This window comes from Erigeron canadensis, chromosome 3, assembly GCF_010389155.1.
Source record: "Erigeron canadensis isolate Cc75 chromosome 3, C_canadensis_v1, whole genome shotgun sequence".
NCBI lineage: Eukaryota > Viridiplantae > Streptophyta > Magnoliopsida > Asterales > Asteraceae > Erigeron > Erigeron canadensis.
The window spans coordinates 833200-860646 of record NC_057763.1 but is presented as its reverse complement, the minus strand read 5'-3'; the positions used below and the strand labels follow the sequence as shown (position 1 = coordinate 860646).

Sequence of the window (27447 nt, the reverse complement as noted above, 5' to 3'; positions counted from 1 at the left end):
TTGCAACTTTTTCATCAAATCTTCAATTGCAAATTTTTTGGTATGGAAAAAGAAATAAAATTTCATAGATATACATTTTGGTTATAAAAATGTGTATATACAATATATCTATCTATATATATATAATTTTGGATTTGGTTAAAGATTGAAATTTGGGTTTGAAATGAGACGATGTATATGATATTTTGTGGATTTGATGATAGATTGAAATTCTAGATCCGGATAAAATGATATGTTTTTGTTTGGAGAATGATGGAGGAAGAAAAAGAAATCTTGAAAAAATATCAAGTTTAGTCCTTTAAGGGTGAAAATGATGAAAATAGCCTCACATGGGATGCATGTGAGGGAGAAAACAGAGCCTAGTAAACAGACGTTAACATAAAGGACTGGATCAGAACCTTATCCACCTATAAAGGATTACCAATGTCATTTTAAAAACTAAAGGACGAAACGTGATGTTTAGGGTAAACCACAGGGACGATCCGAGAAATTTTCTCTTATACGTATATTTATCTTATTTACACTGCTGTTAATTGCATGTTTGTGATTAGCTTGGTAGTGTTAACTTAGCAGTAGCGTTGCCGGATTTTTCCTTGGTAGCGTTGCCGGATTTTGTTCCATTAAAGCAATAGGTAGCCGGAAAAAGTAGTTTTAGTCGATGATGTTATCGTTGAACAGTTAGGTTGCTGGTGTTATGTTAAGTGGACGGTGATGATACAAATGTTCGTAAAAATGGGATTTGGATGACCCGAGACGTATCTTGGCGGGGTAAACCTTCAGGTTAGCAGCCATAGCGTCTCCGACTTCCGAAATTCCCGACCCCAAATTGACAGCCCAAGTTTGATTATAAACTCTGGTTACCTTTTTATGTTATCAAATTGGCAAGTTTTGGCTAGTTTTGTTGCTACACCGCTAATTTTTGCCTAGTTTTTGGCAAAGCCACGTGTCGACTTTTCATTCGTCGAAAACTTGTCAAACTAGCCAATTTTCCAAAGTTTTAACACTACACCCTTGCCCTTAATTATTCGTATGACATAACAATTACGTTTATAAAAATTCTAATTTTTATAGTCTTTTCTAAAGTATCACTGTATATGTTATAGTGTAGTAATTTTAAAATTCATAAGTATAGGCGTATTTAATGAATTGGTATTGACAAATAAAAACCACATTTTTTCCTTTTGTCATATATTTAGTACAGGCTTAAGGTTTTTGATAACCTTAAACGAGAACAATTTTGAGGGTATATATTAAAAGTAAACAAAGAAAGCCACAAAAAAAAAAAGTTCAACTTCCGTTGCTAAAAAAAAGGTGTAGAGATTGATAGAAAAACCAATAAAGATGTTACCGTAATGCAAAATCTATAATGATATCTCATATCAATTGTATTTAATAATGGGCTTTTCTAATATATGCCCTAAGGGCATATGTAAGAAACATTAATTATGACATTACATTCTAATTAGAGTTAGCATTTGAAATTAATTACACCGGGCGGCTCGTCTGAATGCCCAGTCTTTCTCTGCCGTCAACTCGACATCGTCGTCACCATCATCTTTTATATTTTACCGAATTTGCCCTTCTATTTTTTATCTTAAATTTCCACCCATTTATGACTGTTAATAATCTAATTGTTAGTTTTCCGATTTTTTTTGATGAAACAAGATTACTTTCCAACCATTTTAGCAACATACTTACATTTGAATGTAAAGTTAAGTACACGTATTAAATAATAAATAACCACTTCTGCCATATTTTTACAACATTAGGAAGTAATGCGTATTCATTTTTTTTTAAAGATCATATATGATATAAAGCATATAGTGAAATGAATATACCAGAACGTCTTAACAACGTATTCAATATGCTTCACCATATGTCCAAAATGACATGCTTCCGATACAATAACGTTCAAGAAGTTGCTAAAAGATGAAAACTCGACAAAAAGAATGAAAAATGTTGCAACGTTGTCTTTCATATTAAATTAATTAACCGATATTATTATAAGCTGGTTTTACCTTTTATTACGAGTATCATATACAAGAATGAAAACACGTCTTATTATTTCCCTATATACGTTTTGTTTTTAGTGTTTCATATATTGTTGTCTTGATAATAAAGTTACGTTAGTTTCGAGTCTTAAAAAACAATTATGAACACCATCGTCATTCATGTATCAGAAAAAACTAAGGGCATGCCTCATTAGTGGTATTAATAGGTAAGTAATAGAATTGATTATCATTAGTGGTGTTTAGTTTGTAATTCACTAAGTAATCATTGGCCAATATTGGGTAATATACCATTACTCACTAAATTGGGGTAATGGACTAAGTAATGAATTTGTTAACCGTGTAGTTACTTTCTACATTTACTCACACTCTTCCTAAATTTACTCATAAACAACCGTATTTTACTTTGCAATCTTTTTTTTTTCTTTCAGAAGTTAATTAATTTAACTGTTTTTATATACCTTCACATTTCATACAAGTATGCCAACATAATAACAACTACGCCAAACTATATATAGGGTCTATTTGGTATGGGGATTTTAGGGGCTTTTAAAGGCTCTTAGCTTTTAAAAATAAGTTCCTTTAAAAATTATGGCTCTGTTTGGTAATATATAAGAAATTAAAAATCCCAGCCCGAAAAACTCCTAAAAGCCCCAAAAGGTCTTTGAAATAAAAGCTCGTAGGAAGAGAGTTGAAAAAAAAGCCCCAGCCCCTAGCCCCAACCTCAAGCTCTAGCCCCAAGCCCTTAACTACAACCCCAACTCCAAGCTTTTGTATCAAGCATACCCATAATGAAATAACGTACACATATAATAAATATTATTATTATTATTAAAATAAGTTTATTATTTATTATTTATTATTATAATTATTATGCTTTATTATAATCAAATAAATTAATATGAGTATAATAATGTATTAAACAACATACCAAGCAATATCAATTGGAAATGAAATACTAAGTAATCCCCATTGCATTCCTCAATATTATCATTACCTTTCTCTTTTCCATTAATTATTTTGAACCAAACATCCCCTAATAAATGCAAATGCGCGCTAGCAGTAGATTACTAGATTTATAAAAATGATGGGAAAAAAAATCAAAAAACCAATAAATAAATGAAAAAAATTGCAGATTAGGAGGAATAATAAAAAGGACAAATTTGGAAAAATTTAAAAGATGATTGTAATTAATTTTAAATGTTAATTCCAATTAGAATATGATGCTATATTTAATGCTTTTTAAATGTGCCTTTAGGGCATATATTAAAAAAACCCTTTAATAATAATCCTAACTTGATATTAAAAAGTTGTAAAAAAAACATGTGAAATTAATGAACATCTTATCCTTAATAGATAATTAAACCACAAGTTCCTTATTTTAGAAACGAAAGCAAGTACTCGCGTGTGCGGCGGTGAGATGGTGGGGTGATATCTAGGTCATAGAGTATGATAGGTTATAGGAGTTGATATGTCATAGAGTATGATAGTCAAATGCCTTAGCCGTACGGGCTCCGCCCTCGGATTTAAAAATTTGTCGAAAGTATGTCGAATGACATTTCTAATGAAAAAACATGAAATTTTAAGAACACTCATACAATTTTTATAATTTATCGATGTGCGGTTTTTTAGATAAAAGATTTTGAATGATTGGTTGAGATTTGAGGAGAGAGAAAGGATATAATAGTTATTTTAGATAAATATTGAATAGATAGGAGGGACATCTTGGGGAAATACTTAAAATCAATATTGAAAATTTCAAGTTCAATATTGAAAATCTAAAAAAAAAATATCAATAAATCGATTTATAAAGTATTAGGTTCTTGTACATGTAATAGCTAGCATTATTGTTATTGTTTATTTGTTTTAAAAAGTATTTCAGGGTGATGAATAGTTTTGGCTTTATGTGAAGATTTTATCGAGTTTTGCTTGTGGTCGGATTCATCTAATTTCTTGTCCGTTATAAGATAAGATTTACTTTTAATGAAGTTTCACATCCATTTTGTGTTGCAAAAGTTGCATTTACGAATTTTTTATATACTACCAGACAGTTAAACTAATGTTTTATTAACCAATCAAATAACTCAATTTCATCAAGTTATTCTCGTTTATGTCATCATTTAGATTAATTACAAATATATTATTATATTAGTCTTTATATTAATTTTAAAAAAAAAATCTCATTAATTTATACATTTTTTGTTTTTCATCAATATTTTACACTTTTTAGCCCTGAATATTTACCTTATATTTATTTTTAGCAATCAACTTGAGAGCATTTTTTAAAATTTATAATCATTTAATTAATTAAAAAATTTTTAACATTTGAAATATTCACTACTAGAAAATTATTTCAAAACCTAATGACTTTTAACAAAGTATTAGATTAGATTTTTATAAATTATAAATAGTAATATATAGCTTAATATTTAATATAAACACAACTTGAACTCTAGATACATATCCTAAACATAATAACATATTACAATATATAACATCATTATCCTAAACACAATAGGAATCACAGAACATAGGACGATCACAGAACAAAACACGATTTTCAACAGAGGTTACTTGAATACTAAATCCAAATCAATATGAACTTCATTCAAGATTCATTATATCTCTCAATAAAAAAGGTACATATCCCAAACATAATAACATATTACAATATATAACATCATTATCCTAAACACAATAGGAATCACAGAACATAGGACGATCACAGAACAAAACACGATTTTCAACAGAGGTTACTTGAATACTAAATCCAAATCAATATGAACTTCATTCAAGATTCATTATATCTCTCAATAAAAAAGGTATATAATTTTCTCTTTTTTATATATTAATTTTGCGTATTAATGTTTAAAGTTACAGTTGTCACTCAAATCAAGAATCATAATTGTTATTAAAGAATATAAAAACAATTCTAATTGTTATCTAATTATCATAGGACATGTGATTAAAAATAAACTTATGTGTGTTATGGGTCCGCATCATGATCAAATACATATACTTAAATGTCATGTATAGGATCACAAATATGTTTATATTTATTATCTTTCATAATAATATCACATTATGAGTACAACTGGTTTCAAAATATTCTATAATAGGGAAATTATTATAACATGTGCCTTGTATAAGGATTACGACAAACAATTTCATCAATATATATCGACTAATAATGACAGTGACGAACTTATGATTATTGTACTATAACTTGCAAAATATAACACTTAGAACCGTATATTTTCAAAATTATAAACATTTATGACTTACATGTATGAATATCTAAGGTTGATAATATCGTAAACTCCGTATCAAATATTAGACACGGATCTAAAAACTAGTTCATAAATTAAATATCAAAGAAATTAATGAATTACTGAATTATATACGGAGTATTCTCTAATGATAATATTGGGCCTACTTGGTGTATACACATAAACATTACGTGGCCTTCTTTAAATAGATTACGTTAAACAGATATAACAATGGTATGCGGCGTTTATTTGATTGATTTTTTAAAGAAAAGTGGGTTAAAGCCGAGTTCCATTCGACGCGTATGGTGAGGTGGACCCCGTGAAGACGAAGAATGTCAATCTCACACTTTTTTTTTTAAACGACCAACAAAGCGATTATCAATATACTTGGTGAACCAACAAAGAAATTGGTCACCATCAAACACCACACTACAAAATACAAATATCAGTTCATCAAGAAGAAAAAAATACACCATAACAATTACATCAAGCTAGCTAAATGAATGAAAATTAAACTCATACCAATTTCTCCAAGACAAGCTTATATATTTTGATCTATTCTTTACCCAAATGAAGAATAAAGCTCGAAATTCCTCAATGATTAGCTTCGTCGAACCCCTCTTTGAGTTAAAAACAACAGTGTTTCTATTTCTCCATAGACACCAAATTGATGTTGCAATGACCGGATGGACAACTTGCTTCCACTCCACATCACCTCGTAGTTGTTGTGCTAGAATCGGTAGTTCTTTATATCTGCTATTCTGCCAACATATTCTTAGCCAATCTTAAATTACAATTTTTATCACATATATCCTTATTTTATGGAAAATGATTAATAACTCATAATCTTATAGGCCTAAAAATCAACTTAAAATATTAAGAATTTGACATGTGGATTTCATTAATTATCTTTCCTAATCTTGCCCCTTGATTTTTTCATATGTCATCATTCCATTAATTTGACATGTGGATTTCATTAATTATCTTTCCTAAATGACAATTTTTATCACATATATCCTTATAAATCCTTCTAATCAATCATCCTAAAAATTCTTCTAATATATTTACTTGTTAACACATGTAATCCATTAATTCTCTTTCCTAATTTCATCTTTGATTTTTCACATGTCACAATCCTATTAGTTAGGAGGATTTATAAGCGAATAACTTAGGAGGATTGATCATTACCCATACAAATTATGTTTATCATTATCCTTATTTTATTCATATTCCATCCGTTTTCATTTTATTATTTATTATTTATATATAATTCTATCATATATTAATTGTTTATTTTTATGAAATACATTAACTATTTACTCACCTATTCAGTTATACCAATAATTAACTAGATTAATACCCGGTCGGTGACCGGGTTATCAAGTTAACTTATATATATATATATATATATATATATAGAGAGAGAGAGAGAGAGAGACGATTTGATATATATCAATGTTTTCAATAGTTGACCTTACCCAAATTCCACTTGAAACCCACCCGGGAAAAATGGGTTAGGGTTATAAAATCTTGACCCGATAATCTGTCAACTTAGTTTTTTTGGGTAGGGGTAGAAGTCGGTGTCAGTGTTGGGTTGACCTCTTGGGTTAATAGGTCAACCCGTCAACCCAAAAATATTTTAAATTTATATAAATATTTTAAATAAGTTGACCTACTAACTCATTTGATCTGACAGCCTACAACCCATTTTGTTGGAAATTAATATGCCAACCCACCAACCATATGACCTAAAATCAACTCATCAAACCATTTATCCATCAACCTAATTTTTTTTTGATTGGTGGTTCGGTTTGAGATGGCAGGTTTTGGTTTAGATTTTCAAGCCGATTTTGCTATTAGGTCGGGTTCGGGTTAAGTATTTTTAACCCGTCAACCCATTTACCCGAACTTGGTATAATTATATTATATTGATGGGTGGGGGTAGGTGTCGATGGCGATGTCGGTGTCGGGTTGACTTTTTGAGTTAATAAGGCACCGGCCAATCCAAAAACATTTTAAATTTTAAATATTTTAAATTACTCAACTCACCAACTCATTTGATCTTACAACCCATGACCCAATTTACTTGAAATCAATCTGTCATTTGCACCAACCATATGACTCGAAATACCCACCAAACAATTTAACCCACCAACCCGATTTTTTATAGATAGGTGGTTCAGTTTAGGTTGACAAGTTTTGGTTGAGATTTTCAAGTCTATTTTGATATTAGGTTAACTTCGGGTTAAGTATTTTTAACCCGTCAACTTGTTCACCCAAATCTGATATAATTATATTATAGTTATAATTTAAAATTTAAATCTATATGGATTAAAATATACTTTAAATATATATATATATTTATCAATTAACAATAAGCTTGATACAAAATACATATTAAAGACTTTCAATTGTAAACTTAATAGACAAATATACAAGGATATAACCGTGAAAAGCTTTTCTAATTAAACATAACACAAATAATAATTGAGGAAGTTAAATTAAAAATTGAATTAAATATACAAGTTAGATGGGAAAAAAAAAGAGGCGTCTTTTCCACTTTACCCACAATTAACGTGGACCTCACTTGGAACAAAATTTTTTTTTCCATAGAGTATGTATTATGCATATTTATTCATGGATATCCAATACAGATTGTGTAATATGATTACAAAAATAATACATTTAATAAAATTAAAAATGTTACCATATTTAAAATAGTCAAAGTTGACTTTTTATTTCAATGGTTAAGATTAACTTGTGTTTTATTTTCAATGGTTTTGATTAAAAGTTATATTTATTTTTTTCTCTTAGTTCTACCAACAATATATATATATATATATATATATATATATATCATCAGTTAATGTAAAGCATGGTTTGTATATTGTATCCATGTTTCTCTTCGATGCTTAAGCTTGATAGTATACTTTTAACATGTAAAATTAATAGAAACCCACATAAGAAATATTACATTAATGTTCAATAGTTCTTGGTAGTGGTAAACGTAGTTTGGACTTTGGAGTGATGGGTTGAAATCTAAAACGCATTTTGAAAGTTTGGTTAAATAAAACGAAGTAATTATCAAGAAGTCTTGACATTAAAAGGTTACCATATATAGAATAGGCAAATTTGACTTTTAGTTTAAATGGTTGAGATTTATTTGTTTATTAATTTCAATGGCTAAGATCATGTTACAAATATATTTTTTTCTCTTTGCTTTGGAACCATAAATATATATAATAGATGCCAAACCTAATGTGGAGTCGTGTGATGTTGAAGTTAGAATCATACCAATTAACCAATGAAGGTTAACCAAGGTGGTTAGAAACATTATTGGTGTTATTCGAGATTGATCTTTAAGGATGATAAACTTTGAGGTTTTTCTAGTGAATATTTTTAACGGCTCATAGTGAACATTTCGTTGTTTAGGGTATATGTAAGGTTTCACCATTATACGGTGACATTCGATAATCATATAACGACCGAATGTTAAAAGAAAAAATAATCCTACCAATTCAATCAACTACAACATAACTGTCGCTAATATGCCAGCAGCATACTATCCCCATTTCACACCCAATGAATGTTATAAACTTTTAAGTAACAGATATTTGAGCTGCGTATCACCTTAATGTGTTACCAAAACATGACCAGCATTTGGAAGAAGATATTTTGAAAAGTGCTCATTATTACTGGGCTTTTCTAAAAGGGATAGGTAGCATAAACTTTTTTATCGTTGGTCTTGGATCAACATAAAATAATGATGCCGACTAAATTTTTACATTTTTTAGTGATTTTTTTTTACGGTTTTTGGATATTTTGAATGATAAAAAAAGAGTTTTTGACACTTTGGTAGTTTCTACTTACCATTTTATTGCACAAGTACGTGTTTATGAGTTTTATTATTAGGATAATCTTTCAAAAGTTTAGAACTAGTCACATTAAAAAGTATCTCATATTTGTTTGACCCATAACACCAATAAATAATACATTGTTCTTCAAAAAAAAATTACACTACATAGATCTAGGAGACCTGGGTTACCCCTAAATAGTGTGTAGTTCCGCCTATGCTTTCCTTTATTCTGTACTGATTTGCCTTAATTTTCTAACAGTACCTATGCCGCTGGCAAAATGAATCTATGATGGAATTCTTGTTTTGCCATGCATGTTGGTAAATTCCTTTCAAGTTGATCAGTTATTTCTTATTCAGTCGCTCGAGTCATTCGTGTTCATGTGGATCCTTTCTAATGTACTGGGTAAATTCGCTTGATTAGTACTAGTCAGGATATGAATCAGTGTCGTCATGATTACTTCCTTTTTTTTCCGATCTATTTGTTAACTTTCTATGTGAGGTTTGCAGAGTTGGAGGTTCTAGGCATATAGACTCCATAAGGGTCTATCAATATATTAAAACAAGTTGTTTTTTTAATTGACATTTTGTCATTTTAAATTCCTATTTTTTCCTGTTCGGGTTACTCACCGATGGCTAGCTATATTTCCCGTGTCCAGTACGTACCACTTCCCTAGCCACCCTCAAAATATTTCTGTCTAGGGCATTATTCAAACTTAGAGACCTCTTGTAAATAAATATGACTCCTTACGGATAAACCACTTGGTGATGGTTCATTTTAAGAAACTTTTAATCATAATCCGCATTCTTGAAATCCAACTCCATTGATGTAATTTTCATATGGTTTTCTTTGATGACAGACAGCCTTTTAGGTTGTTTAATTTGTAAGTGAAGGAAGCAAAAACTTATGCAATAATTCTTTTGCCATTCTGTAATTGAAACATAAATGAGACACTAAAATTATACTACAGTTATTTATTATACTTTAGGAAGAATTTTAGATACAATAAATTATTAAAAAGAGAGAAAAATACCATAATACTCCGTATAATATAGCAAAAGATAATGAACATTTGACATTTAACTGATAAATGAAAAAAAATAAAAAATGCTGCTGCCATTGTGCACATAAAAGTTGTACAACCCACCAGTCATGGCTTAAGACAGCTATCAGTCTACATATTAGAGAGCTACCACATGTAGAGGCATTATATGTATAATCAGAATCCTGATTAATTATATTGGTAATCACATTGTTTTTGCAACTGCGGGAAGTGATTTGAGAAGCATTGGTGATGGTCGGCGTACAGTGTGATTAAGTAGAAGCATAAAAGTCAAAAGAGTCAAAGCCCCGGCTTGGTGGGCGGTGCCAAGTGAAACCGGTACATAAGATAAAAGAGTTGATACGCCCAAAGTCACCTGCAATAAATTGTACGACAAAATTAGTAGAACACAATACATAAACACAGTTGGGTATAGATCAAAATTGGTTTTAGACCACAACTTTTTTCACTATGATGGATCTAAACGGACAGAGTAGCAACAACTATTTAGCATCTTTTTTATAGGAAAATGATAATGACAGCCCTAAGGGTTGTCATTAACAGCTTATTACATGCATAAAAAGTAGTACTCTATATATCAATAACCGCCCCCTGAATTTTCGCAAGACAAAGTACAAATTTTAAAGCATCAAGTTAATTAATACTGACAACCCTTAGGGCTGTCATTAACAAAACTCTTTTATATTGTTAACAATAACCGTATAAATATGATTGAAAAATATTACTTATGTAATTGTAAAGTTTCTTTTAATTAAATGGTTTAGGACATATTACTACAAGCAACACAAGTTTGAAGCCTCCATTCTGTTGCATTTTCAGCAACTATATCATATTATAGCTGCTTGACCCATCATCAAACAAATAAAACCCAAATTGCCCCATAACTGTATAAATGGGTTTGACAGAGCAAATAAATACCTGTAAAGCAGCCATCCCCAATGTGCTTCCGATCAAAGAACGAATAGCTGGATGTAGTTCAAGTTTTCTTGTTGACAACCATAGACCAGCAATAGATGCTAAGGTGGCAGTTGCAAGTATACGATGATCAAGCTAAAAAAACGAAATAGAGTTCAAAATTAGACTGGATTATTAGGGATTTAGGGGTATGTTTGGTAAAAGTAGCTGTAACTTTTAAGCAAAGCCGTTAGCTAGATCATTTATTTTTAGAATTGTTTGGGGTATGTTTGGCAAAAGTAGCTGTAGTTGGTAGCTGTAGCTTTTAGTTAGAGTTGTAAGTTGTAGCTTTTCACCGAAGCTGTTAGCAAGAGCTTTTATTTTTTAGAAGTGTTTGGCACGATAGTTGTAGCTGCAACTTAAAAGTATAAAATGACCAAAAAGAACAACTTATTATAACTACAAAAATGTCACCATATATAACCAAATGCAAAAAACACTTAAAACAACTAATACAAACATAAAATGCTATTAAGAAATCATCAACGTCGTGCATCCCATATTAAAGTAGCAATCTCGTCTCAAGTATGTTTCATCTCATTAGAGACTTTCCCTGAAAGTAGTTTTCAAAGTTTGTTCTCCGACCATAAAAACATCATGAAGTTTGTCACGTATGTTTCATCTCATTATGAATAATGGAACAAAAGCCAAATTCCTATCCTGATACATGTAACCTCACTGAATCATATCTTAAGCCTATGCAAGAACAGCTCTGTATTAACTAAAAAATCTACATCCAAATTTATATTGTAAACTTGAAGCCATTAGTGATTTCATAACCTTAGCATGATAAAAACTAGAATACTGTGATAAAAAGCAAGTCATGATATCTATAGCCATGTATGCGTAAATTGAAGTATCTTAGCACTCCTTAAATTGCAGAACTCCTAGGATTGGTATGCACTAACTCTTTTTATTTATATAATACATATAAATATATAATCCACTATCACCATGTTATCTGTTTGATGTTATACTTAAATTTGTCAGCAACAATAAAAAGGATATATCATTATCATCATACTCAAATTCATCAAATCTAAGCAAGAAACATGTAGGGATTTGTAAAATTAAATCTACCAAAATAAATAAATAATAATATCTACAATTTACATTCACTTACCCTCGTGTGATCTTAGTTCTGTTAAAAAGAACGTGCTCTGTCTCCTTCGAAGGACTCGTATGTATTGCAAAGAAGATGGAGGCAAAATACGGATTATATTGGTAGAGAGGAACATGCTTAGGAGATTAGGGATATTTGTGTAATTTTGTATATCAAAAGCTCTAGCCACAAATAGAACGCTTATTCAAGTAACGCTTTGTTTTATAGCTTATGGTTTCAAAATAAAAAAACTAAAGCTAATTGTCACCAAACAGAACTCTTAACAAAATAGGATCTTTTCATTCAAATTAAAAGCTAAAGCTCCTAAAAAAGGTTGTGCCAAACACACCCTTGGTATGGTAGCTGTAGCTGCAACTTTAAGAGGAATTTGTGTACTTTTAATGACTAAAAGCTTCATCGAAAAGCTAAAGCTCCTGAAACGCTACTTCAAGAAGCGTTTCATTTTGGAGCTTTTTCTTTCATATACAAGCTAAAGCTAGTTGCATCCAAACAAAGCTTTTAACACCATAGGAGCTTTTTGTTCAAAATTAAAAGCTAAAGCTCCCCAAAAGCTCTTGAAAAGCTTTTGCAAAACATAGCCTAGAAGTATCAATGTCGGTAACCCTACATGCCAATATACTTGATTAACAATCTAACAATCATATGTCATCTTGTTCTGGAAGTTTAATGCATTATCTAAATACAGTATTTTATCTTTACAGAATGCAGAAGATATGATTAATTATATAGCTTAAATACCTGCACAGTTGCTGTGTTCTCAAAGAAGTTTCGGAGAAGTGGCTTCATACTCAAAACATCTTCTGGGATCCATGAATCACCCATCTTTGGAAATGTATTAAATGCATGTCCCTGAACATTTTAACATAAACTTGAGCCAAAACTAGTTTTTTTAGAACTATGGGTATTCGAGTGATATTAAGTACTTTTAGAGATGTAAAAAACTTGGTCACATACCGCATCATTTCCTGCAACAAAGGCTCCTGAAACTGCAGTTATACCAACAAGAATACCAACAGGAAGAGCAAGCCTTCGGACTTTTGCAGCCCCTTTAACCCAAGTCATTGACTCAGTAGGAGGTTCAGGCATGACTACAGAAAGAGCAGTCCAGAAGAGCCCACAATATATTGCAAAAGCTGAAGTTAGGTGAGCAGCAAGACGGTATGGGCTTACTCTTGGTTGAGAATACTCTGAGGGTGGTTCCTAATGAGAAACATGAAAATTTGAGATGTTAATACAACATTAAAATTAGTTGACCCAGTTATGTTTTGTTTCTAACAGGTCAAAAGGGTTAAAAGATATTAAAGTGTATATTCAATGCATAAAATCTCTTGAATAACTTTTTTCACAAAGTAGATTATATTGAAGAGAAAAATTTTATAGACATATTTGACACATTACCTGCCTACGAAAAAGCTACCAAGATAAAAAAAAAAAGTGTTTCGTGCACACCAACACCTTCTCAACCAATATCAAAAAGTATCCTTTTCACTTGTTACCCAAGCCGCCCAACCCATTTACCATCTCTAGTAGATATAGATTTCACGTTAAAATGGGTAAGTTGGTAAAGGGTTAGAAGGAGTTCATGTCAAAAGAAAGTGTGTCGGATTGGGACATTTTTCATCCAGCTTTTTTGAATTTATATAAGTCCAACATATGATTGAATTCTACAACTTTTAAAATCATATATTTGACACATTAACTACCTACAGAAAAAAACTACTGAGAAAAAGAGTGCTTCGTGCCTTTTCAACCAATATCAAGAAGTGCCCTTTTGACCCACTACACAAGACGACCAACCTGCAGGCTACACCACTTCCACTAGATATAGATTTCCAGTAAGAAATGGGCAGGTTGGTAAAGAGTGAATATCAATTCATGTCAGAGCAAGTTGTGTCAAGTTCGAACGTTTCCATCCATTTTATTTATTTATTTTGAATGTAAGTCCAACAAATAATTACCAAAGCACTATTATTATTACAAACTATTTAGCTTTTCTTAGTAAACATTTCGATGGTTCTTATGCATTTGAATACACTTTAATGACTTTCTAATCAGATTTGACCAACTAGACCCGTTAAACCCTTTCCTATTATTTGAATCACTTAGCTCGTGTTATAACATAACCCGCAACCCATATACATATAAATTGGTCAAATTATTACATTTATTAGGTATAGGATTTCGAAGATAAAATATGTTGCTTACTTCCAAACCACTTTTAACCATCCACCAGCCGATCATCCCTTGACCACCACCAAGAGCAAACAGACCAGCGAGTCTAGCTCCAAGCCGTAGATTAATATAACCTTTTCGAATAAAATATGAAAATGGAAGGGCAAACATGATTCCTAATGCCCTTCCCCACATCCGGTGTGCATATTCCATCCAGTAGATGAATTTAAAATCATCAATACCCATTCCTCTGTTCACACTGCAGGTAGTATTTATTATGTAGGATCAGCAATACTCAATCATTAGTTGCTATCAACAAAAAACTGCCACATTTCGTCAACCATAAGAATGTAGCAAAATACTAAGTACTCCATAATTACACTCTTAATTGGAGCAACGATGAATTTGCAACTTCATTGTAGCATTAATATAGTGATCTTTGTGGAATGACGATCCAGAAAGATGTATCGACAATGCAATTGCAGTTACTAAACAAACATGGGAAAGTGTGTTGGGTATTTAATTGACACAAGTCAAAAAACTGTATGGATGGGTGCTAACTTTGTGTCCACATTTTATGCATTCTTATAAATAACTAACGGTTTACTTATGATTACAAAACTATTTAAAGCTTTCAATAGGCAGATTCAGAGGTTGTATTGTATGCATTAAATATAAACTTTTGTATGTTTTTCCAACCCAGTTAGTTCATTAAGATTGTTTTTTGAGTGTTTGCCCCATTCGCTGTTTAGCTAATATTTTTATATGAGTTTTTCCGCTAAAATATAGCCCAAAATGACCCATCTAAAAGTATATTAGTCAAAACTTCCGACTCTAATCGATAAAAAAGAAATACGTGGTCATAAGGGAAATTTCATCCCCATTGGTAGCTTACACCATTATTTTTGCTAAAATGATCAAACTTGCTGGTATGGTTTCAGGTTCTTGGAATAATGAATAACATTGTGACCATATAAGATGATTTAAGCAAAATATAGTAGAGCAAATGTACACGTACTGATCATTAAACTAACCGCTTGAACTCAGGGGATCGTTTATATTTCTCAAACTCAATCAACCAATCTTCTTCTGATAGGGGAGGAAGGGTGCCAGTAAACTTCCAGTCCGTCATTGAAAGACCAGAGCGGGTGAGTCGTGTGACACCACCAAGAACAACCATACTAAACACCCATGCAGCAGATGCAAAAAGCCAGATTCCTATTGCTTTCTGGGCATGAGGTCCAGCAGTAACAAGAAGCTTCAATGCCTCCTTGTTTTCTTTAGAAGCAGTTGCAGCTACAGTTGACATATATCTATAGGTTGGCTTAAAGGACCCCTGATATATAAAAAAGACAAACTGATGAGTCATCAGCTACTAGGAAGTAAGCTTAGTTTCTGCTTCAACATTTACTTGAACATGAGACTCCTAGCATCCATAGTCCAGATGAGTTAAGGGTGCGTTTAGTTGCACCAAAACTAGACACTTTTCTAAGAAATAGTTTTTAAAAAAAACGTGTTTATAATATACTTTTAATAAAAGAACTTTATAATTCAGAGAAAACTTGCTTTACAGACTTATAACCAAGTTTTCGAAAATAGTTTCAGACGGAGTACTATCTTTGCAGTAAACCACTTATATTTTCTAGAATGGTAAATGAACACAACCAAATGCGTTTTCAACATTTTTTAAAAGATAAAAAAAAAAACACCTTTTCTTTTCTCAAAATAAAAACAAAAAATTAAAGATTTTTTCCAAGTAACTTAACAGAGCCTATAGGTCTTTGGTTAAAGGTATGACGGTCTAAATCACACCACCCCATACAGCGCCTGTGACGAGATTGGGTATTGTCGCAAACAGAGCCTAAACTACTTGTTAGCAAAGAAGTTATCGAACCAAAAAAAGACAGGAATATATATTGATGCAAAAAAACGTTAAAGACGAGTTAGCCTCGGTAAACAAAGCTCGTGGTGGTAACTTATCAATATGAGCCTCTAACCACTACTACCATTAAGTTGACATTTAAAAACAAGAAGAAGAAAAAATTTCAATAAGCTAACCAAGTCATCAAATAAAATTAGCACTACATTACATTAGATACACATATACATACACATACATACAAATAATAATGATAATGATAAAATTAATAATAAAAAAGATTTACCTTGTTAAGATTATGAAAGGATCGAACGAAACAGCTTCTGGCGGTTGGGGGGTTTGAAAAATGTCTACAAGGATTCTTTGAGTAATAATTTTGGAAATTGAATCGGTGAGTATGACCAGCATTATGATTACTATTTCTTAATGATGATGAAGATGAATAAGAATAAGAAGATTTAAATTGATTGATGGATTTGTTTTTTCTTATAATAATCGAAATCAATCTGCTTTCCAACATTTTTTTTATATATATAGATTAGGATTTTTAATTTGATATCTGTAAAATGTGTAAGTCTAATCTAGGGTTTTAGGGGTGAGGGGGTGTTTGTTTTAGAAACTGGGGGTTTGTGAGAGGTTTACAAGTCGTCAACGGGGCGAATAACAATAGCAAAACGTGGACAACCGGGTGACCGGCTATCAGGTTGGTATGTTTGGCGCCCGTTTAAATCATTTTATTTTTTCTTCTCGATCGATTATACAAGATTTTTCCCACTGTTCGAAAAATAAAAAGTTTTTTTCCCCATGTCTTTGGTTTGATGGAATCTTGTGCTGGGCCGGTTCGTTGGGTATGGTTTGGTGTTTCGGAAAGTCTATTCTCAACTCGCTGCTAAAAAATTTTATTATTATTATATTATCAACTAACTAGATTATTGTCCCGTGTAATATGCGAGTGAGCATATTCAATTAATGACATATTATCGTTTAATAATATCGTAAATTGACAAACATAGATAAAAGATTTTGAAATGGACTAATAATAATATGATGCAAAAGTTGTAAATTAATATCTCGCTAAAATGAGTTAATTTATAAATAAACAAGGTTTCATTAAACAGCATTGCATTTACAATCAAAGTTGAGATATGTCTCTATATACAGAGAAAAAAATGAAATTTCATGACTTTATGTTTATATAAACAATAAGTAAAACTTAAAATTAATGTATCGAGTGATAGTTTGAAATTAAAGATAACCAAATTTATTTAGCGGAATACAATTAAGAGCTAAATATAGATTTGACTTCTTTTTAAGTCTTGTAACTATATTAGTCATTTTTACAATCTTTAATGTAGTTTAATGCTTATATAGATACACACATAAAAAAAAACTTAACAAAATTTAAATAATCTTATCTAAAAATATCAAAGCATCATAGATCTGAGTAATACACTTACATTTATTATTCATTTGATTATCGCTTTATTTAGAATGTAAAACATCTTTCAGCCATCTACAACAAAACTAAATATTTTACTACACAGGGTACAACTATGTTAAAGCATGCATTGTTGTGTATAACTAAAATTTGTTGTAAATATATCACTTTCCATTTTCCAATTAGTTATAGGTATTTTTTCACCTCTATTTAAGAATTCAATTTTAAAAGTTCTTTCTGAAAATAATTTTACATCAATATATTGAGATTTTTAGATTATGTATTTATCGTTAAATTTTTAAAATTTAGAATGGTACAATATTATACGTCATTAACCACCCATATATTTGATAAAACATGTATTAAATAATCATATATATGTTCACTCGCATAATACACGAGATAAATATATTCAACTTTCATAATAACATAAAGATTATTTTAATATGTACCTATAAGACACATGTTTAGGAAAATTAAATGAACTTAATTTCTTTTTTAAATAGAAAAATATTTAATAGTCATTAACAAAGTACAAAATTTACCTAATATCTTCATATTTTAAGAAACTTTAACTGTTTTTAATTCTTAACATGTGTCTTGTGGGCACATGTTAGAATATAATGGTGCCATTAGTTAATAAGTATTTTGTATCAAGGATTTTTAATGAAATATATATGTTATATCTTTGTATAATGATATTCTAAAGTTAAATATGTATTATTTTACATATTTATCAATATCAAATATCAAGTTTTAGCTAATAAAGTAACATGAAATTACATTGATGTAAGTAATTATATATTACTCAATTCGTTTCATTTTAAGTGTCTCACTTTGACTTTTTCAAGTATTTTTCTTTCAATTTGACCATAAATATTTTTGTATGTGTTATATAATACTTAATACAAAATATATAAATGGATTGAGTTTTAAATGTATTTTTCATTTATATTATTTTCATCGACAACTATATAATACAAATAAAAATATTTACGTTTAAAGTTATAAAGAAAAAAATTAAAAGTCAAAATAGGATACCTAAAATTGGACAATAAAATAACTCATATGTGTTCAAGTCATGTTCATAATAAAAATCACACACAAATAAAAAATATATAATGATCGTATATATGTTGATTGGATAAAACATAAAAACACGATATTGTAAACAATTTAAAATACTAGTATGATTTTATGTTATTATTTACTAATTTAAAACAAAAATAAAATAATTTATCACATATGATGTGTTTGTGAATCACATCGAAATAAATATTTATTAAGATTATAAAGATTGTAGCATCTTTTAATATACTAAAACACAGTTGATCTAATAGCTTATTAACCAATTATAACTCTCGATTTCTGCAAATTTTTAATTTTGACTTTTATTGACTTTTATATTATAAATAAATATATATACACATTGTCGACCACTTCAACCTAAAGATAAATATAATGAAAAATAATTAAATTTATTTAATATCTATTCGATAAAGAAAATAACGCAAACTTTGTTTTACAATTTATAATTAGTCCTTAAGCTATTATAACTAAAACTTATCAATAATATTTATCCTATTGTAACTATATAACTATATATATAATATAATATTTATTTCATTTAATCTTAATATGTACTCAAAACAACTTATTTAATAACTATTAACCAATCATAGCTCTCAATTTATTTAAATCAGCACATGTTTAAATTAATTTATATTTTTTTTTGTTTTTCATCACCAATTTACACTTTATTCCAACATCAAAATAGTTACTTTGTTGAATAATATATACCTAATAACAAAATATATCTAAAAATTAGAGACTTTACAACATTTTATCAATATTTTATTTTATATTATCTTTATCGTTAGACTTATATACAAACAATAATATATCAAAATTAGAGACTTTACCACATTTAATCAGTATTTTATTTTTGATGCAGTTTCACACGCAACCAAATGGCTCAATACTAAAAGATTAAATCAAAGATCGAAAAGATTGACAAAACGTCAATTCTATTATAGTTCAATAATAATCAACTAAATTTTACATCAACCAAAATCCTTATTTATACTAAACTTGACACCTCTAAAATAGGAAACTAAATCAACTTATAATTATCCAAATAAATAAAAGATAACTTATAAAAATAAAATATAATTTATTAAAATAGAAGATAATCTGGGTCACGGGTCTCCTTCATCAATTTTATATTATCGTTATCGTAAGACTTATATACAAACAATAATATATCCATGTACATATTGTACTATATCATCCATATACTTTGCAAAAGACGAAGAGGATATGTGTTTTTAATGTCCATTTAATACATAATATTAATTTTTATTTGTTAACATTTTTGACATTTGAATTTCACAATTAGTTTTTTCACGTAAATCTTCAACTTTGAAATCACAAGCTTTATGAGTCGAATGTATGAAAAGCTAATATTGATAATGTCGTAGCCTCGTATCCAAGGATACGGGACCAAAATCTAGTGTGTGTATATATATATATATATCCAAATCACATTGAAGTGGAATGTGTTTACTAAAGTAGATATAAATCACATATAGGAATTATCAGGTTGCGTAAGTTCTTATGTTAGATATATATCTTAATTATGTAAATTTATTAAAATTAAAAATATATATGTAACAGGGATATATTTTGTCAAGTCATATAAAGTATAAGTATTGATGTTGTCATTTATTAAAGATGAAATAATTAAATTTGATCTAATGGTTCTAAATGAAAGATGGAATCCATCCAACGGTTCTTGTTTGTTTATGAATGAATTTAGAATCTTGTTATATATATATTGGTAGATAAACTAAAATATGATTAAGGTTTCTTTTGAGCGACGTGTCCTTTTAATTTTAGGGAAATGATATTTGTAGCCCCAGGGGCTAAAGATAACACATTATTACCTATAATTATTTGAATAAAAATGTATTAAAAATTATTTTCTAACTATTTTAAACATATTTTCTTTACCTAGTCAAATTTCTTCCCTTATTTTCCACATTATATGGAAAAATAAAAACAAATAAACAATTATATCTCTCCATATCTATATCACTTAATTATGAACCATGGATACTATCATATTAGTACTCTAAGTACTCATATTAATTGAAAGCATATAAATTTGTCAGGAAGAAATCGCATTGCCTCGCATGGTAGTAATTCATGATTGTGAGTTTTCATAAACGTTGCGACATGCCATTCTTCTGGAAATATATCATAGGTTCTCTTCAACTTAACGCGCATATGAGCGCTGCGCTCGCATCTTGCTGACACGCTTTGCCTTTGATGCTTAGAAATGTCAATTTCTTTTAATGGTGTCTTTCCACCACGATGACAATAAATATCATGTCTTACGGTCACATTGTTTTTTGTTGCTGATCGATCTTTACGAACTACAAAACCATATTCCTTAGCATAATTTTCGTAAAAAACGAACGCCTCCTGGAAAGTACTAAAGACTTGGCCAACGAAAGGTTCATTATCATCTTTTGGGGGATTGTTCAATTCCAACATAATCAAGAATCTACAAACACAAAAATGAGTATAGGAAAAGTCATGACAATTGAATAGTTTGATTCTGTGGTCAAACTAAGATATACGAGTAATACTTAAAATGAGGTTGAAAAAAAAAACTGATGTAATATACAAATTGATGACAGATTTTGAAATGTGTTTATATATCGTTTGTTAATAACACTAGTTCAAGATTGCTAAGCATTTTAAGTTGAAAACAAAAACTTGTATAAACACAGATACCACACTAATGGACATGTACAAGAGATAAAGACTTCAATAAAAACACAAAAAATTACGTAAGCAAAAAGAAATATATATGGATCTTCCTTAAGAAAATAACAAAGTCAAATATTATTGTAAAAATTGCATACCTTCGTTTTCAAGAATGATGATATGAAATCGAAAGAATCAATTTTTTGAGTTACCGTAACATTTTTTTCCATAAAGAAAGAGATGAATATGGTGATTAGTTTTATTTTTCCATATAATGTGGAAAGTGAGAGAAGAAATTTGACTAAGTGAAAGAAATATATTTTAGATAAATAAATATTAATTTTAATAATGTGTTATCTTTAGCCCTTGGGGCTACAAACATCATTTTTCTTAATTTTATTTAAAAAAAACTAATTTTTACACATCTTTTTTAATAATTAAAACTATTATTTAATTATTATAAATAAATATGGAGCATATATCCGTAATATTAATTTAATAAAAATATATTTGTTACCTAATATGAATCTAATTTGTAACTATTAAATGGTATGCTTTCGTCCATGTTTTTAGGTGTCAAATTATATCTCTACGACTTTTTCTATATATTTTTGACATTGATTCGTTAAAAGTAAAACGACACGTGACGTGTCACGTAATCCTTGATTGACACTTGTTTTTAAATTTATCTATTTTATTGAATTAACTTTTTTTAAATTATAATTATATATAGATTTAATTTCCTTATTAGACTTAGAATTAAACTCCAACTCTTAGATTTTAGATACAAAACACATTATAACCTTATTCGATTGATCGTTTTCTCATTAATAGAGTAGTATTTTTTTTTCTTTCTTAATTTTTCAACTTCTATACTTATATTACTTATAATAATAATTTAATAACATGAAAACTTCAAAAAATTGAGTTTACGAATCGAAATCACAAGGGGTATTTGCCGTCATCCTCTATGCTTACAATTTCCGACTTTGATGCGATTTTAAAACTTTAACGTAAATCCAAAAATTTAACCAAACATATATTATATTTATATTATAACTTAACTTCTACCATCGGTTTATTTTAACCATAATTTATTTCATACTCACAAATCATTTATAAGGTATATTCGAATTTCCTTATGATACAATCTATATAGATATCATACATCGTATAAGTATCAGGACTAGTACATAATACTAATAAAAAAGGAAGTATGGGAGTGTGCGCCATGATTTTTTAATTAATTACAATTTGAGTTTACTATATATATGTATATATATATATTTTTGAACGACATTTAAATTATAAATAAAATTGCTAGGAAAACACTAGCCGATACAAAATCCTTACAATACGATCCAAAATATAAGACATAAGTTAAAGGCTAACATAGCTATATGAGAGACAAACACGTAAGTTAAGAGCGCTACTAAGATCAACAGTGAGATCCCATTAATATGAGAAAAAAACGACCTCCCATGAGTAAAATCGAACACTCGTTGCAAGAAGCCACAAATGCATAGGGATCTAACCGACATTTGTTACGAATCCACTGTTCTTTAGGACACCGAGTAAAAGAATGCTTTCTTTCTCGGTACCTGATATACTCCAAATCTTAAGATCGATAAGGAAAGAATCGATCCATTTGTGTAACTGAATGAGAGAGAACGGACCATGACTTATCCCATTAGGATCTTTGTAGTTCCAAATGTTTTCCGAATGTGACTCTTTGTTTGTTGAAAGGGCAACATTACTTGTAACAGGTACTGAAGTAGAGCAAATATCGTGCTCAGTGGAAACATGTGTATCTGACTTAGAATCTAGAACAAGATTCTCTACCGGTGGGGTAGAGCAAGTATCGTGCTGAGCTGGAACGTGTGCATGTGACTGGGAATCTATAACAAGATTCTCTACCGGTGGAATTCTTGCTAGATGAGGCGAATCTGATGAAGTTGTAGCCTCGGGTGTAGAAATGTTAGCTTTGCCGGTTGGATCCTCTTGTTTCTTCGGGATGTGCTGAACCTTGGGCTTGGGTATCTGAATAGCCCTTTTGTTTGGGCCTTCTTAGGTCGTCTTCTTTTCTTAGGCTTTTGGAAATCCTGATTGTCCTCGACATCTTGTTTACCTGTATCCTTAGTGCCCACCTCATTAACAGAGGTTGTAGAAGCCAACATGGCTTCCATTTCCTCTGCTGATCTAGGTCTCTCTTTACAATCAATAAACTTATGTCCAAAGATATTGCAATGTGAACATCTATCCGGCTTCCAATAGTATTATAGCCTAAATTTCTTCATTTTACCCAAAACAAGTGTCTCAACAAAAGAAGGGATGTCGTGGTCAACATTGACCTTGACCAAAACTTTAGCAAAAAGAGCCTTGCCGGACCTTTTCTCACACATTTCTTCTGTCTACTGTCTACTGTAACAGGGATTCCAATAACGCTAACAATATAACTTAAGATGTCATAATCCCACATACTAGCATGCAGATCATAAATGTTTACCCATAAAGAAATTGTACTCGGTCTAATCTTATCATGTTCAATACCAAATTCCCATTGTTTCAACAAAATGGGTATGTCGTTAAACAACCAAGGGCGATTCCTAAGCACATGTTGCATGCCTTCATCATTGCTAAATTTAAAGTAGAAACATCCTTGGTCATTCAAAATCAGATCTACTAATCCAAATTGTTTCAACAATCTAAATGCATGAAATCTAACGAGTGGAAAAGCCGGTCGCTTTCCAACAAAGCATCCAACCAACGTTAACAACCAACTTCCATTTTGCTTTCTAGTTAAATCATCGGGAATACTAGCATGTTTTGTACCTATCTCGGTAAAAACTAGTGGAATAAAACAAAGCTTACCGGTCTAAGTTTACTATATATAAGGCCTGTGTCAATGGTGACAATCTCTTCCTCACCGCCACATCATCTTTTTCTTATCTTTTACCTTTATGACACAATGCTACCAATAACACCTCTTCCTCATCTCTTCTTCATCTCTTCTTCACATATTTTATTATTTACTATATTTTTAATACAAAACTCAATTAAAAAACAAACACACATATTTCATAAACAAAATCAAACATTACAATATTTGGGGAGTACAAAAAACATTACATCACATTAAAAAATTTAATAAAAAACATTATTACATTAACGGCGACGGTAGTCTTCGGGGAGGTTCCAAATGTGTTCGATTAGAGCTTTGCGAGGTCGACGATGCACCCTTTTATCACGTAATTCCGCGTCCATACGTTGTTGTATTGCAACCCTTTCATTCCACGAACGTACTGGAAGATTACTTGGATCAGCCAAATCCCGATGTTATTGTAGAATGGTTGTGAAAATGGATTAATGTTGTACTGCGGTGGACCCATAAAATTTGAGGGTGAGCATCCCATATTGGTTGAAGGTGACGGATTGCTCGTTTGTGGAGCGGATGAAGAATTTGATGGCGACGGGATGTCAAGTAAGCTTTGCCACATATCGTTACAGGGTGATCGAGATAGGTTATTTTGGTTTTTTCGGTTTGACATTGTAGTAAAATTTATAAAGTAAATATGGATTGTATATGATTTATGAGCATGCATGGATATAGTACATTTTAGCTATCTTGTTGTGTATATATATAAGATAAATAGATAATCAAAGATAAATAGATAATGTAATAAAAATAAATAATCAGTTAATTATTTCATTGGGAAATAAAATTTGAAGATAACATCATTTTTTTATTAGTTGTGGGCCACTCTTTGCTTCGTCCCTTCATGTTCACCGTGAAGAAATTTTTGGTGACAAAATAGGTGTGACATGCTAGTGCTTATGGTGTCTTCTCATGACACATCTAAGAAGAGGTGGTGAATTAACCATTGGCATAGGCCTAATATACCTAGACAAAAATTGTAATAATCAACTACTTTGGTGGGTTGTTTTGATAGACTTTTGTTATTCCTTGATGTCGCCAGTTCGAGTCTTGGCGGTGTTTTTTCAGGATTTTTTTTTAATTCACTCATTTGTTTTATTCTTGCATATTCTTTTTCTTCTCCAATTTTTGTTCCCTATTATATAGTAGGATGTGATGTGATGTGATGATGGTTTCTTCCTCCAAATTTTTTTTTGAAAAATTTAACTTTTTCAATATAAGTATCTTCATTATTACTACACGTTATATTTTTTTTAATCGATAACATCTATAAGAACACATTATAAGTTTATGTGTTATTATACACAACAAACATTATGTCCCTCAGCTTATTACATGTGGTTAATTCATAATTTTTTTTATTTCATTAGGTTTCTAACACATTATATTATTGTTATCGAACTGTCATTATTAAGGTTATAATTTATCACTGTTATATATTTTTTTATAATTACATGTGTGTAATGGCAAATAATTAGGACTTTTGTCCAAAAGGTCACAGGTTCGATACTCTCGCCCTGTGATTGTCCGCCAGGATTTTGTCCTGGCTTTCATGGAACTTTTATCGGGCGGGGGGGGGGGGGGGGATCGGATAGGTCCACGGTATCCAGTCCGGATACCCGTAATCCAGCCCTTGCTGTTCTAAAAAAAACTATCTACGTATTCATATAATTCATTTTCAAGACTGCATTGAGTCTACTGTTATATGATTGTTGTTACATATATGAAAAGGTTACATACTTTTTGTTTTTGCGCGACTTTTTTACCTTTATGTACATTTTTGTAATATGCAATTATCGTTATGTATGGATCGGCAATCTTATGTACGTTCCATATCTTATGCATTGTCATGTTTTCCGGGGGCAACGCCCGGGTATAAACCTAGTTTTTATTAACTTCCGAAATGACATATTTATCGACTTAAATATAATAATACCATCGATACTCATTTTCAAACAATAAAACCATCATATATATCCATTTAAATTGATATCATCTCTACTGACAACATTACGCATCTTAGGGTACTCGGCGTACACCAGTGACTAAATGCTTTTGGTCGGTCACCAAGTGTAACAATGCACCGTGCTACCAGTACCGATGGGGTGGGGAGTGTCATCTCCGACTTAGTCTCAGTGTGATTCGAACGCTAGAGAATAAAAAAAAAATGAAAAGAAAAATACATGGGTCCCATCCGTTTTTTTTTTCCTTTCATTTTTCTTTTAATCCAACAACATGTACAACAATCAAACACACAAATATGGAGCAAAGGCAACACAATAAAAAAACATATGGTAAAACTCCATCATACAGCCAACTTCCCAAACGTGGAAGTTTTATCCAACCTAATCTAACTAGACGCGATTCAACGCCACCTCCTCCGTCACAAAACATCATCAATAATGCTTAGAGACCCGTGATGGGTGATGAATTTTTTACTCAAGCTTTACAACATCTGGGCCAATATTTTGGACGGTTGAATTCGTGTCAAGTAGACTGTAACTCGAGTTACAGTAGCTGGAACAGATTACTCGACACCTTGTAGGTCTGAAAAGGTGATTAGAAAACTCAGACACCTTGGTTGCAAATAACACAAGTGAGGGAACTCGTGTCAACACCTTTCTGCGAACAGATTTATGGTGGTTGGAAGACAATCTCGCCTACTCTAAATGACAAATTAAACTTTTTCGCAAACAGTTTATTCCATCTTGTAATCAGATTATCATAAGCATCTCTGAACAGAATGCCACATACACACAGTTTTAACAGAAAAATCTTGCTAGACAACATAGGAAGATGTGAGCGCACTAGGAGGCAGTAAAAGAGAAATATGGAATTGGCTGCCCTTTCCGGCAGTGGCCCGTTCGCTCAAGAAAAGGATAGATAAAACTACATATAAAATTATACATATTTTTCCACCCGGTTTGATTCAGCTGCAATGTATATACTTGATGATAGAGGAAATTATGACTGCTAG

General features: G+C 30.6%; 1 protein-coding gene across 1 annotated transcript; it reads right to left on the bottom strand.

Annotated features, from left to right (window-relative positions):
- Positions 1–10078: 10078 nt before the first annotated feature.
- Positions 10079–17097, bottom strand: LOC122593130 (cytochrome c oxidase assembly protein COX15). Its single transcript, XM_043765488.1, has 7 exons — positions 16610–17097; positions 15479–15780; positions 14478–14703; positions 13227–13472; positions 13011–13121; positions 11114–11245; positions 10079–10550 (listed from the first exon to the last, which is right to left on the bottom strand). The coding sequence occupies exons 1-7, from the start codon at positions 16841–16843 to the stop codon at positions 10380–10382; spliced, it is 1422 nt and encodes a 473-aa protein (XP_043621423.1). The 5' UTR covers positions 16844–17097; the 3' UTR covers positions 10079–10379.
- Between the last annotated feature and the right edge of the window lie 10350 nt (positions 17098–27447).

What these genes read in the sequence shown, in the direction of transcription:
- LOC122593130 (XM_043765488.1), bottom strand. Translation starts at nt 16,843, where the DNA reads ATGTTGGAAAGCAGATTGATTTCGATTATTATAAGAAAAAACAAATCC. An exon ending in CGATCCCCTGAGTTCAAGCG is followed by an intron (nt 14,704 to 15,478) that starts GTTAGTTTAATG and finishes TACTACCTGCAG; the next exon opens with TGTGAACAGAGGAATGGGTA. An exon ending in AGAACACAGCAACTGTGCAG is followed by an intron (nt 11,246 to 13,010) that starts GTATTTAAGCTA and finishes TCGTTTTTTTAG; the next exon opens with CTTGATCATCGTATACTTGC.